The 15,219-nt window shown below is 34.4% G+C and overlaps 2 protein-coding genes across 4 annotated transcripts; both read left to right on the forward strand.

The window, feature by feature from the left end:
- The first annotated feature begins 1,725 nt into the window (after positions 1 to 1,725).
- On the forward strand, positions 1,726 to 6,541 carry LOC123689887 (von Willebrand factor D and EGF domain-containing protein-like). The gene is made up of 4 exons (XM_045631785.1): positions 1,726 to 1,879; positions 3,738 to 3,753; positions 3,924 to 5,152; positions 5,575 to 6,541. The coding sequence occupies exons 1-4, from the start codon at positions 1,779 to 1,781 to the stop codon at positions 5,642 to 5,644; spliced, it is 1,416 nt and encodes a 471-aa protein (XP_045487741.1). The 5' UTR covers positions 1,726 to 1,778; the 3' UTR covers positions 5,645 to 6,541.
- A 4,105-nt stretch (positions 6,542 to 10,646) lies between these two features.
- LOC111004079 (cell wall protein DAN4) lies at positions 10,647 to 13,349 on the forward strand. 3 transcript variants are annotated; one of them, XM_022274919.2, is made up of 5 exons: positions 10,647 to 10,755; positions 11,020 to 11,051; positions 11,225 to 11,568; positions 12,135 to 12,174; positions 13,036 to 13,349. In XM_022274919.2, exons 1-5 carry the CDS (start codon positions 10,717 to 10,719, stop codon positions 13,130 to 13,132), a joined length of 552 nt encoding a protein of 183 aa, XP_022130611.2. In that variant the 5' UTR covers positions 10,647 to 10,716; the 3' UTR covers positions 13,133 to 13,349. The 3 variants fall into 3 exon arrangements, with proteins under 3 accessions (XP_022130611.2, XP_045487744.1, XP_022130610.2); XM_045631788.1 differs by having other exon boundaries at positions 11,231 to 11,568; positions 13,036 to 13,348; XM_022274918.2 differs by having other exon boundaries at positions 11,222 to 11,568; positions 13,036 to 13,347.
- Positions 13,350 to 15,219: the final 1,870 nt, after the last annotated feature.

Raw genomic sequence — 15,219 nt, forward strand, 5'->3', positions numbered from 1 at the left:
AGGGCGTAGAACGGAAGAGAAGAACTGGCAATAAACTCTCTGTCACTCTTTTTAATAGCCAAGTTTTTTTTTACACAATGTTTGTAAGGAGCTGCAACCACTACACCATGTTCAATATGATATATTGAGTAAAAAAGAATAATAAAATATATTCAAAACAAAGATTTGTCCTCTATCAGCAGGAGGCATGGTGAAATAGGAGCACGCACTTACATACTCGTGAGAACAACACGCAAATACGTAGTATAAACAACTAATATCACCGCATACACGAATTCAAGTCCGACCAGTCACCACAAGTAGCACCCGTTCACGAGTATGACGCATGGCCAGCCATCGGCCCCCTCGCCATATTTTAGGGAGAGAGACAACCCGACGCATGGACGCCGCCACAAGCAATGACATTTAAGTGAGCATGACGATCCTTGAAATGTGGACTTGGCTACACAAGAAAAATAGTAATAATACTGAAATAATTTAATACCACATGAATCACGGTTCACATGAACCACTTTAAATTTAAAAAAAAGTCGTAGATGTCGACGATCGCCCCATAGTCTGAAAATGCAGCCGAGAGATTCAGTCGCGTTACCTATTTATACTGAAGCAATTCATATCCAACCCATATGTTGTGTACTCATATCAAAATGTACGGTTTAAATTTATTTATTGACAACATTGTATGCAATTGGGCAAAAACGGGCTATAAGTGCGATCTGTGGGTGGTAGGGGGTGACTGGTCGTACTTGAATTCGTAAATGCGGTGATATTTGTTGTTTATACTACGTATTTGCGTGTTGTTTTCACGGGAATGTAAGTGCGTGCTCCTATTTCACCATGCCTCCTGCTGATAGAGGACAAATCTTTGTTTTCCATTTATTTTTAATTACTCAAGATGTCATGTGGATCAAGGTGTAATAGTTGCAGCTCCTTACAATCCTTATGTAAAAAAAAAACTTGGCGATGAAAGAATGTGGCGGAGAGTTTATTGCCAGTTCTTCTCTTCCGTTCTACGCCCTTGATTTGAGAACTGGCAGTAAATGTAAAATTAGAATAATTTAATGCATATTTTTTATTTTTGTGACGTTTATAAGTGTACATTATGTTACCTATATGAATAAATGATTTTTGTTTGTTTGTTTTGTTAATAATTATTTACTAACAACGGGGAAGAGTGGTATTACCATTACCACATGACATGACAAATCGCCTTCTTTTAGGTCTTCTAAAGTCTATAGAGCCATCCCTTTTCGAAAGGTTGGCTGCCCTTCTGAACAATCACTTTGTGCTTCGACCAAAAACAAAACATCCCAACAGCATTCCACCTTTCTAAATTCTGCTCTGCCGCGGACCACCACTTTGTGGCACCGGTTGCCCACTGAATGTTTCCGAACCAATTCAACATAGGGTTCTTGACGAAAAGATCGTATCAATTTTTAAAAGGCCGGCAATGCGAGCCCTCTTGGATTGAGTGTCCATGGGCGGTATTACTAAACATCAACTGAGCATTCTGCCCGATTACCCCCATTTACTTTAATCTTTGTACCATTATGGACTCGTAAATTCCGTTCGATTTGGTTAGTCATATATAAAATATAATTATATTATAGATAAGTACAAAGTTATTATTCCCGTTCGGCGCTATCAAAGCTTTTTCTATATCTCTACATCTAAGCACTGAGGAAGCGTTGTCTTACCAATTACTTATTTAAAAACACAGCGTCCCGTAAGGGTTGCCAGTTGGAATTGAGCTGTGTTCGACGGCGATCGTGCTACAGATGCGATATCTTATCAGTATGGAAATACTGTGGTTGTTTGTTGGGTTGATATTTCAATTTACGGCGAGTGGTTTGAAACTTGGTGACCCAAATGTGTGCCAGTAAGTTTTTTTTATTTAAAAATTAGTTTCTTTAAACAACTAACTTATATTATTATTAAAGCGTTAACAATATTAGTATTGTAGTTATATTATTTGTTCAGACATGAGACACTTGGTACAAAATTTCAAAGTAATAGCTTATAAAAACTTTGAAATTTTTAGTTGATGTAATAATATTTTGAATTACAGGCTTTTGATAGAGGTTCATGAATGGTTTTTATGTTGTAGTATCTATGTCAACCAGAGTAAGTAACTTTAGGTCCCCAGTCGAACAGTTTTTCAATTAAATTTTAGATTTCGCTGTACGTCTTTGGATGAAGACGAACTTAGTTCCGATATAAACCAGTGATTTATATGTCACATGTCTTGACTCTTGGTACTCCTAAAGATTGTTAGGTCTTGTGGGTGCTAAAACAGTTTAGTACCAGGTATATGAACTATTAAGTATTAAGTTTGACTTGTGTAAGTGTAAGTAAAAGTCTGTGTCAGTGTTTGCCAGTTTTTCTCTTCCTTTCTACGCCGTTGATTTGAGAACTGGCAGTAAATGTAAAATTAGAAGCATTTAATGTATATTTCTTTTTTTGACGTTCATAAGACGTGTACATTCAATTCAATTCAAAAATTCAAAAATAATTTATTCATGTTACCTACATGAATAAATTATTTTTGAATTTTTGAATTGAATTGAATTTGCAGTGCTGGCCTACACCCAAACCCAATAACCTATCTCAATTCATTTTTGACCATCTGAGATATACATCTTAATCCAAATATCGATAAAAGTGTGCCATTAATAAATCGACGGATTGTTGTAGCCATCTGTCGATATAAGCTATCCATAGTAGGTCGGTTCGGTGAATGCGAATAGACCTTTGTATGAAAATGACAACTGTGCCAATATCCTATCTTAAGATTTTAACTTACACCAGTTTTTAAAATAATTAAAAAGCTATTTGATGTATTTTAAACTTAGACATGTATATTTTCATATTATTTGTACGGCTTTATTTACTTTATTTGGTTTATATTGATAAACAAATATGAGTATAAAGAGCGAAGAGATTGCATTCTATCCGTCGCCGAAATGGATTGTCTTAATAGGGTTTGGTTATTGGGATGCAGATAGGAGATCGATCGACGGTCACGGTCTGATCTCAGATTCTAGATTCAAAAAGTCAACGGCGTGTGTCAGGCACAGGAGGCCGATCACCTACTTGCCTATTAGATTGACAAATGATCATTAAACGTACAGAAATCTGAAGGAAACTAAAACCTAAAGAGGTCGTAGTGTCACTGAGTTTTTTGTAACTATCTTTAACGAATGCAATCTATTTTAAATTTTTTATTGAAGATGTTTCCGTTCTCGAATTTCATGGCTACAGAAACGTCGCGAATTTTTTGCAATTTATTTATTTATTTCATAATACAACAGCTAACATAAACTATAACAAAAAACAATTTTACTAATCATATACCCAAAGATATTTACAAAAAGGTTTAAACACTTACAAACGGATAAAAATAATAAAAATATTCAAAACATGTTAATAAGTAATACCAAACTTTGCTGTGATGTGTGATGGTGTGAAGAGAGGGTATGTACGTGGGGTATGCTCATGATGCAAGTGATTTTGCGCAATGGATATTCTTTATACTCCTTTAGCATATTCCGCAATAGCTTAAACAAGTTAAGACTAAATATGGGTCCTTGTATGTCTGGGCTGTGCGATACAAAACTGAGTTTTTTGCATTTGCAATCGAAGATTTCTACGGAATTAGTTATATTTTATTCTATAAAAAAATTAGTTTCGGGTTGAATAAAAATGACAGTACTAAATATCTTGCCTTTGTTTTTCAGGTATGGGAAAAGACGTGTAAGTTATTATTACTAATATTTACGGATAAAAATTAACGCTTCCATTGGAATTGAAAGACATGTTTATTTGTTTTGTTTATGTTTATGTTACATAATGATACAAAACCTCTTTTGTATTAACTTATTATAGAACAACGTTTTTACTCATAATTTTGTATTAATTTTCAGATATCAGTATGTTGCTTAGGATATAAATATGATAGTAGCAGTAATTCCTGCCGTGCAAAATGCGATAAAGGCTGTAACAATGGAACGTGTGTCACACCAAACAACTGCGTCTGCCCGCCACCTTTAGTCCTTCTCAATGGGAAAGAATGCGTTAGTCCTATTTGCGACCAACCCTGTACCCATGGACAATGTACTGCACGGAATGTCTGTACTTGCGACATTGGGTATGCTCCCGTCGATCAGTTTACATGCAAACCAGTTTGTGACCCAGCTTGTGAAAATGGAAGATGTGTCGCTCCAAATACATGCACCTGTTCCGTCGGTTACACATTAATCAACAAAACTTGCCAACCTGTATGTGACGAATGTGATAATGGCGAATGTGTCGCTCCAAACCTTTGTAAATGTAATCCAGGATATACGAAACAAAACAGCATCTGCCTGCCTGATTGCCAGCGTCCTTGCGTAAATGGATTTTGCTCTGGACCTGATAGGTGCACCTGTACTGCCGGCTTTGCTGTTGATCCAGTGGATAGATTTAATTGCCAGCCCATCTGCGAAACACCGTGCATCAACGCTTCCTGCGTTTCTCCCGGCACGTGTTCTTGTATCTTTGGATATTTGCCGCTTAATGATACTATCTGTACACCAAAATGTGACGACTGTATACACGGAGATTGCGTAGCTCCAAACGAATGTAGATGTCATATAGGCTATGTTTTAGAGAGCGGTAAGTGTGTGCCGAAATGTGACGGTTGTAGTAATGGCCGTTGCACAGCTCCGAACACCTGTGTTTGCGATGAAGGATACAGCCCTTCATATGGCACGTGCAAGCCAGTATGCAATCCGGAATGTGTTAATGCAATGTGTGTTGGACCAAATCAATGCAGGTGTTTTGAAGGTTTCCGAAGGAGCAATAGTTCAACTTGTAAAAGTCACTGTGATAACTGTGAAAATGGAAAATGCTTGGAAGGGAGTTATTGCTTTTGCAACGAGGGTTACAGTTTGGTGAATGGGGTCTGCACTCCAAGCTGTTCTTTGCCTTGCGTAAATGCAAGATGTGCGGCACCAAATACATGCGAATGTCTGGAAGGCTTTAAACGAAATGAGACTTCACCTAATAGCTGTTTCAAAGCCTGCATCTGTGATAACGGGAGATGTATAGACAATAAATGTATTTGTGATGAGGGCTACGAGATGTCGGATGGCAATTGGACTGAGCTAAGGCCGTGAGTATTAAATTAAATATTGCAAAAATAAAGGTTAGCTTCAGTTTTCATAACGATTTGATTTCTGAAATGTGTAGATTTGTATAAATGCGCAATGTGCTCACAAAAACAGGATTTTTAACATTAGACAGTGTCCAATATCCTTATTAAAATAATAAATATAAATAGATGAAAATATATAAATTATCTGATCATACGATTGAAGGCTTTTAGGGTTAAAATAAAATTTGTTAGGAAGGTAGAAACGAACATTTACCAATTAAAGAACTTGTTTCATTCACCATTATTGATAGTATATAATATAACTTATATATATTAACTGTTATATAACGTAATGAACTGTTGTAAAATGTTTCCTATTTATATTTTGTGTACGAAAAAACCGCTATTGACATTTATTTAAATATAACATTATGTTTCAGAGTGGAATGTAAAACTTGCGAGGGAGAGTGTTCAGATGACATATGTTACACAAGCCATGTTACCAATTAGAAGAACCAGCTGAAGTTGGAACGCCTACAAAGAAAGCTGTAACTAAAGAAAAAGAAACAAATGTACTGGCAATCCTCATATTAACGAGAACTGGAAAATTAAGAAAAACTCTTCTCCAATATTTCTCTATTATTGGAATATAAGTATCGTTCAGTTTTGTATAAAAATCTATTGTTCTACTTTACGGTAGGATCGATTGATTAAACGGTTTTAATATAATTCTGTAAAACCGTAATAACTACTAGACGTTACGAAAAACTGTTGTAATAAGGTTTTAGAACTTAAAATTGATTAAATTTTTTTTAAAACAACCAAGGAGCCTTTCTAATACGTTCAAAAATAAATTATTAAATTTTAATGTGACAGCACTTAACTGCTTTCAAAAAAAGCGCGTCAGAAGTTATACATCTTTGCCATGACAAGTTACTACGCTCATGTGTGAGAAGTACAAATCAAGTACAAACAAAAATTTCCGCCAAATAAAGTTACCCAGGACGTTTTTCAGTCCTTATTTCTATCGTTCCTTTTGTGGACTTAAGTGTCATATTTCATAACGATAGTTGTAATAAATACGTTGATCCTAACCTAATTTCGGATACAGTTAACGAATAATATCATATTTGGGCCATACGATGCACAGGGCGATTAGAACTTGAAGAAAATGATCATGGCCTTTCACCAACCAGGTGAACCGATCTTGTGACAGCCTAATTGTCCTCAAAACTAAGCATTGTTAAGAAATATGATTTGCGCTGGAGAGAAACCAGATGGAAGCAGATTGCTTTCTTCCTCACCACGATTAGCAGACATGAGCTACCGGCAGAAGATCTTCGTCATAATAAATTAATCTTGCAGAAAGAGACAAACTGCCAGTAGAAGGATGACTTTTATTTTTAATAAAATATAACTTTAAATACGACATATTTTTCTTTATTTATAATTTTGATATTTCGTAACGAATTAACTAAAAAGAATTTTAAAATAGTTACAAAGATTCATTATTCCTATGTAACAGGCTATGTTCATTTCAAAAATATTCTTTAAAATAAATGCTCAGCCGACATAGACAGACAATCATCACAACTTAAATTGCTCTAAATGTGAGTAGCCGGATACCTAGAAAGACTGCACCAAATTGGATAATACTTTTTGGAGCGTTTTTGGTGCTTGTCAGGACAAGGTTTGTATTAAAAAACGCGGATTATCAATCTTATAATAGGTATGAATAAACAGTCAGTAAAATAGGACGAAGACTGAAAAATAATATAACATAAAAACCACACTGATAATAAATAATTAGGCAAATATTTATACAGGATAAAATATGATTAATTCTTATCTATCAATATTGTTACAAATAATATCGTTATTGTTAATATAATAATTATATACTAACAACGGGGAAGAGTGGTATTACTATTGCCACATGACATGACAAATCGCCTTCTTTTAAGTCTATAGTGCCATCACTTTTCGAAAGGTTGGCTGCCCTTCTGAACAATGACTTTGTGCTTCGACCAAAAACAAAACATAAAACAGCATCCCACCTTTCTAAATTCAGCTTGCCTGTACTCTTTAATATCTCTTATCATTCTTTCAATTAATACCAACGGAGCGTATCAATTCTTAAAAGGCCAGCAACGCACTCGCGAACCCTCTGGCATTGAGAGTATGCATGGGCGGTATCACTTAACATCAGGTGAGCCTCCTGCCCGTTTGCCTGCCCTGCCCCTGACCTAAAAAAATTACATTGCTTTTTCCAACGACGGTAGGCTGGTTTATTCGACGGTATTTTTTATAATCTTCTTGTGAACCTATGCCCTATACAGTGTGACAATGACAGCTTTTACCAATTTTTCCAGCGACTGTTCACGTGGTAAGCGGTATATTGCAAGTGAAAACACTACATCGCGCCCAGCGTTAAGAATTTCTACGGAATTCCCGCATTTCCCACTGACTTTCCGGTTTTATTCCCTTTAAACCTTCAACAAGACTGTTGATACTCTCCCGCGTGTATCTCTCTTACCCTGATTATAGGTTTGAACATAGTTTACAACACAGGATCCTCGCAAAATAAACTTTCAAGTCCTTTATTACATGCTTCCTTCGCCTTGGTCACGAATTCTGACAATCTCAGATTGTCCTAGACTTGTTGACGGTCTTCCAGAAAATTCGAATTGGTTTAGCCTTGAGAAAATCTTCTATATAATTCATATTTGACCTCTTCTAAATTCTATATTGATTATTCAATATAGAATTACAGTATATAATTAAAGTAATATAGACTAACAATTTTCCTTCCCTTTGAACAAGTAAATGTTGACTTTTAAATTAGACGCAGTAACTGAACTAGGTAACTCAGGTAGCTGTGATGGTATGACATTCTGTGTTTTCAGTTCAACGTAGCGTTTGTTTTATTAATAGCTATATTTAAATGTACACATAAATATAAAAAACTAAAAAATAAATAAGTGATTTATGAATCTATTAATCGTTTGTCAATATAATAGACAAGTAGGTGATTAGCCTCCTGTGCCTGATACACGCCGTCGACTTTTTCCGTCTAAGGGTGCGTCCACATCTGGCGAATGTGCCGCGTATGTGCAGTTCGCGAGCCGTTTGCGAACTGCGCGCGTACACTGCAGTTACGCCAATGGTTTGGTGCGTTTTTAGCGCACCTAATTCGCGTTATAACGTAGACGCGTTAAGCGCTCGGAAATGGGCGCGCTTAACGCATCCAATTTACTGGTTTGATTACTTTCGAAGAAGGACGATACTAGTGCTTTCAATAGAATTGCTGCATCATTAGCTTGCAGTAGGTAACTTTTTAGAATTTCTAAGCAAAGTAAAAGTATCGTATTATCTTTTATTAACATAGCTTTTACACATTTAAAGAAAACACACAAACTTTTTTGCTAGATTGAAGCAATATATTACTGTAAACTTATAATTATTAAACATAACAGACGTGGACGCACCCTATGACACGACGTTTTATTTTACCGTACGAGCAAGTGTTAAATGTTACGAAGAAAGTTCATAGGCGCACAGCCGGGGATCGAACCTACGATCTCTGGTATGAGAGCCACACACTAAAGTCACTACCACAACTTTGCACTTTTCATGTACATTCAAGCGAGTTGAAAATCTAACGCCAATACACTTAGGGTAACTAAGTATAGGAAGTTTTTTTATATTATATTGTAAGTAGGTTATGTAGGTTCGGTATTTTTTATTATTATTATTTACTCTACTCCCCTGCCATCGTGTCTAGGGACTTTTTCTATGTCACAAAATTATACATTTCATTGCTTTCAATACACAATTTCACGAATGACGTGCTACGCGTCGGGATATACTATATACGCCAATACGCCCCGGCTACATCGGTATTATTTTTATTTACAATATTTATGGACGAGCCGGGACGCAATTCCCCGCGAGACCCGCTCTTTCGGTCTTTTTTTATTTCATAGAACACGCAAACGGGCTGGAGGCTCACCTGATGTTAAGTGATACCGTCTTCTTTGTCGCCTTTATATATTTTATAATTTTGTTTCGCAGAACCGTTACGGCCTAGAGTCATCTGCATTCGTTGCTCCAGGTCGTGCCTGGACGATGCGAATATAGGGCAGTGTAGAAGCACATGTTCCACTGTTTGTTCATCATTACTGCAGGCACATGTTGGGCTTGTCCTAATTTTAAACAAATGCAGGTAATGTGCAAAGGCTCCGTGCCCTGTATTCAATAAGGTAGGTTCAGTATTTAATAAGGTTGTTTGTATGTAATTTATTCTCCATTTTGCTTGCATCTATTGAACACAAATTAGCTTTTATTAAACATAATAATAACTTTATACCTAGTCTCAAATTTATTCGATAGGTTTCCCTCTGGCAATTTATACATATGGTTGCTGTAAATTCCTAATTAACTGTATAGGGAAAATGTAAATGATAAAATTGCCTTGATAACTCCTATATGTATTATAATTAATAAATTATTCTGTTTAAAATTTTGTTATCATTGTTGTTACGGGTTTTTCGTAGGCATCATAATGTGGTAAGCAAATAATTAAAAAAACTCAAAAAATCTAATGAAATTCTGTGGACTTGGTCCAAAATTAGCGTTAAGCAAAAAATGAAAAAAATTATATTGATGATACTGATTTTTTTGTAATTCCCAGCTCCTTACAAAATTGTGATAGTTGGTTTTAAATCTAAGTAGGTTTTCTAAGTACCAATTACCAACATTACATTTATTTAATACATTTATTATCTTCATCTTCATCTTGATAAAATTACCTAGGCGTTCTATAGTTAAAAAAACTGGGAACAAAAAAATAACTTCTTAGTCATAGTCATAATATCTTTATTCATTTAGGTAAACATAGAACTTAGAACTCAAGATTATTATTTCTCATCAGCTTTCTTCATAAACCTGTGCCTGACCGGCGTCTCGTTCGCAATTCAACATTTATTTAAATTATTGCTTTTTTAATTGGAAAACCTCAATCAATATGTAACGTACAACTCAAATAACATTCATCAAAAATTAAACCTTAGGGAGAACAAAACAGTTATTATAATAACTGTAACAATAAATATCTTGCAATTTGCGCACTAAATAGAAATATCCATGGCCGCAAGCATGCAGAAATCTTGCTCCGTGGATTTTGGAAATGTGTAAAACGAAACTCTCTTAGTCAAAGCATTGATCCTAGAATCAAATATGAAATCATTAATATCATCTCATACAAATGAAAATCCTAGACTGGTGAGGAAAATACTAGTTAAAAGATATATTATGTGAACTGAAAAGTCTGTCTTTCAGTTGTGAATATCTAAATAATAAAAACATTTAACTGTCCTTTATTAAATTCTAAAAAGATGCTCTTTTTTTCATAATATTTGATTAATATGCAGTACAAGAATTTTATATTAAAATTATTAGCTGCTAGTTAAATAAGGAAATTGCTTCTGGGTTTTTTGAGTGTTATTATATAAAAGCCTCGTTATGAATTTCGGTCATTTGGCCCCAAGCACCCGCTGTGACCAGTAACATTGCATTTCAAAATGGCGGCTCACGTGTTTTCGACAATAGCTGTAGTACTTGTGAGTATTAAATTTTAAATTTCAAACTGTACAACTGTTTATTTATATTTTCTTACTATTATAATAATTTTAATATCCTCTTTTAATATTGTTTTCAACTTAATCTTATCCTGAGTTTATTAAAATGTTTATAAATTCTTGTATTATATTTTTTTAAACAGACATTTTAATTATATTTAAATTTTGTTAACGATTTTCTTCCTTTTATTTTAAGTTGATGTTTTTCATGAGTCCACTTCAATATTCGTTGAATGTTTATTTCAGGTACTTCAGTGTTGTATGATGTCCTTAGCAATGTAAGTACTGAATTAATTTTGACTAGTAGGCTCTATAATTAATAACCATTCAATCTCTCTTAAATCATGGAATTTGGAGTCGTTCAAATTTTATAGAATTATTTATGAATTTAGTGCGTTTTATAGTGTATTTTGGGCCTAGAAAACTTACTTTTTATTCTTTACAACAGCAGTAACAGTTCAATAGAAGCAAATGGTGGAAAATTAGAAGCAAAACCGCAGTTAACCGGCAGTAATACTACCCAGACAAACCTGACTTCTTCCACAACAACCGAAAAAATGCAAAATACAAATATAACTGAGCCTGGCAATCAAAATTATACAGAAACCTCTACCTCGTCATCTGCTCATATAACAGAGACAACATCACCTACACCGCATACCAATAAAACGAATTCCCCTACCCCGAAATCGCCTGTCACACCGGATACGAGTTCCACTATCCCGCCAACTGTTAAAGCAGACAATGGAACGACTGTGCCGCCAATCGTTGTAACATCATCAACTGAACCTACAGGTAAACATAGAGAAAATTAATTGAGCACATTTCTCACATATTGACCCGTTAGATTTTGATAATACAAAGGCTATCCTCTTGTATTTGTTTAAAGTTTTTATTAATTTTACAACATAGCATGACGTTTTCAACAAACTTTTGTATTAATCTGTTTATATTAAAATGAAGGGAACATCAATTGGACAGTATAGAACTGTAAGGAGGAAATAATTTCGGCTTTAAATAAAAAGTAGCTTAAATTTTAACAAACAATTAGTATCTGTATGTTTAATTATTGTCTGGTTGGTGGCGCCATATTCGCAGCTTCTACCTCAGACGCCAATTTGAAGAAAGTGATAAATAGTGGTAGTAATGAATTCAGAATCAATTTAACATCTTTTCTGTTGACGGTCATAAGTGTACTTGTTTACCTATATGAGTAAAGTTATTTTGAGTTTGATAAATTTTGACGTATGTTATGTATGTCATGGTTCGTGCTCGATTCCGAATTTCACCATTAATAATTAATGAATAAATAATTAATGTTTACGTTTTATCCAAATAATCAAAATAAAATGATTTTTCAGGGTCTACTAATACAACAACCGTTGCAGCATCATCAAGCATGTAAGTTCAACATTTATGCTCCAGGTCCTGAATTACCTCACAATTTTATTAATTCGATGGCTAGTGGATAGTTTTCCTTATTTCTAACAAGGAAAACTGTATAAATTTTACATTAACTTGTGTATCTTCCTTAAATACATGAAATATTCGAAATTCGGTTTGCATACAATTATAAAATTATATGTATATAAATCTGTAAATACTCAGTGTACTAAATAATAAAAAATGGTTGTCTGTAAACTCGGTTTACGGATGATAGTTGAACGTGACAACGTCATAAATTGAACATGATTGATTTATTACTATTTTGTTTGGACAAAGAAAGAGTGAATCCTCGATGCCATAGGGCATAGGCCATTTGAGAGGAAGAGAGATAGATGTGGCGCAAGCATACATTGAGCGTAAAGGGACAATGAGTCATGCTATTTCGTGCGTTCAGCCGGCGTTCATCGATTTATCAGACCCTCGCTTGAAAAAGTATCAAATATGCTTCTTAGAATACTTCAAAACATAAACGCGACATTGCCCAGGAAATAAAAAAAAAAAACATATTGATAATGTAGAACTGTGTGCTAACATATCAATGATTTCTATTTTTATTGACTAGAAGTAATAAGCAATTTAAAAAATATCGATAGAAGAAAATAGACCATCACATCTCTGTTTGCGATTAGCTAACGCTAAAGGGGAAGTGTGTTTTTTTTTAAATTTAGCTTTAAATTGGCAGGCCGCTTGGCCTGCTTGATGTAGACAAAGGGAACGCACTTACGGGCCTTATAGCAGCGTGCATAGGTGGCGGTATTACTTCCTGCCCATTTGATATTACATAAGAAAACGCTAAACATTTATTATATATTTCAGGTCTCCTGGCGCAACTGCAGGAGCTGTGATAGGAGGTCTGGCAGGAGCTGGACTTCTAATTTTTGTAGGGAAACTAGTCTATACAAAATTCTTTTAAAATAAGTGTTACTAGTTTATAGTTAAGTTGTTATTATTGCCAGAATTAGATAATTGAAGTAGACGCGTGTCAGTGCAGCCGAATCTCTGTTTTTACTTTGGCTGGTTCTTTTCAAAGTTAGATTCATTGTAATGTAAAGTTCTTTATCTATAGTGCTGTTGCTGCAAACTTAGGCTCATGTATAAAAACTTTGTACAAAATAAATTGTAAGTTGTAATAATTAATAAATTGTAGTAAAAATATCTGTTTTTCTGTTGTTCTGTCTGAATTGTTTAGACAATACTTGTATGATTGGTAGAATGATTGAGAACTTATATACTGCACGACTGATAAATACAGTACGGAGAAGTGTAAAGCTCCGCAGAGCGACTCTTTTTAATTCAGTTTTTGCCGCGCTCCAGCACAATGTGCACCATCATCTTAGGATCCCTCAAGAAGAGAGCGTACCAATTTTTGGCTGACTGCGCATTTGCGAGCCCTCTAGCAATGTAAGTGTTATTGGGATATCACTTACCATCAGCCTTCTACCCGTTTGCTATATAAAAAAGAAATACCATTTTATAATTTGAAAGCTAATTAAAGGGAAATATAGTTTTGCTAACAAGACTAAAGTACACTTTAACAAGTGTTAAAAACAATATTCTGTATAAAGTCCATAAATCGAAAATGAATGAGAAAATCATACGAAAGAACGGATTCGATGAGGCGACAGTTCATTTTCATTCATTCACTTGCTTAAGACACAACAATAATTTCCTCTGAGTTTTTATTACGTCCAAATTATTACATAGGAGTTCTACCATAAGAATCTATTGCAACGGGACTCGTCTAGTTGGTTGAGAGTGTCAGAGGCTTTGTGTTTATCTACACGAATAAAGGAATTTTATTGGGTATCTTCACCAATTTCATTAGTACCTATAACTATTGAATCGAAATCACAGACACTCAGATATAAAGTGAAATGAGTCCCCCTATTGGAAAAGACATTTTTCTTATATAATACAAGCTGCCCCCGCGAACATCGTTACTCCTTCGTTTCAAAAAATAAATTGAATTTATACTTTAGCCTCAATAACACGTGGTAATCATGATGTTGAATTCAAACTCAAACTCAAAACTTCCAGTCGAAAAGTATCGACATCTCTTAGAATCTTTTTGAGTTAACAGATAATTGTGACTGTCAATTAATTATAGACAAATAATTTGCAATAAAATAAAATTGCGACTATAATTAAACATCTAAGCTATCTTATCTCTTAAGTTGGACCAGACTGCTCACGGTGTGCCAATTTAATTTAAAATCGGTTAGGTAGTTTAGGAGTCCATCGCGGACAAACATCGTGACAGGAGATTTATATATATTACTAGCTGACCCGGCAAACGTTGTTTTGACATGTTTTTGTGCCAAAAAATTAAAGTTTATAATTAACAAAAAAAAAACATAAGGGATGATTGTAGAGGGGTGAAAATTTAGGGTTGCATGTATTTTTGTATGGTGTATCGTAAAAATTTTGTCTAAAAATAAATAAAAAAATTTAGGGGTGGACCACCCTTAACATTTAGGGAGATGAAAAATAGATGTTGTTCGATTCTCAGACCTACCCAATACGCACACAAAATTTCATGAGAATCGGTCGAGCCGTTTCGGAGGAGTTCCCGTGACACAAGAATATTATTTATTAGAAGATTGAGCAGCAAGTGAGATTTTACTTCGTTAGAACTTATTATAGAAATTATTATATGGAATCTGCATGCAGATTGCGAAACGCCTATTTTTGTCAAAGATAAAATATTTATTCATTGTATTATAATAACTGAAACTTATCAACGCCCTTTACAGCGGAAATTATTCATAACATATCAATAATTATATACTGGTTTTTAGGGTGACAACAATTTTTGTATTTTTATGTATACATGCGAAGTAAATTTTAGAATCTTCGTAATTTTTTTTAGTTAAAATTAACATAATAGAAAAGCCAAATTTATTTGCATATAGAGAGGTTTATTTATATAACATAGTATAGACTGGACTGGACTGGGACTAGTGCTGGGCAGGCTACCTATAATTAATTTTATATATTTCT

Source organism: Pieris rapae, chromosome 2 (assembly GCF_905147795.1).
Source record: "Pieris rapae chromosome 2, ilPieRapa1.1, whole genome shotgun sequence".
Classification (NCBI taxonomy): Eukaryota; Metazoa; Arthropoda; class Insecta; order Lepidoptera; family Pieridae; genus Pieris; species Pieris rapae.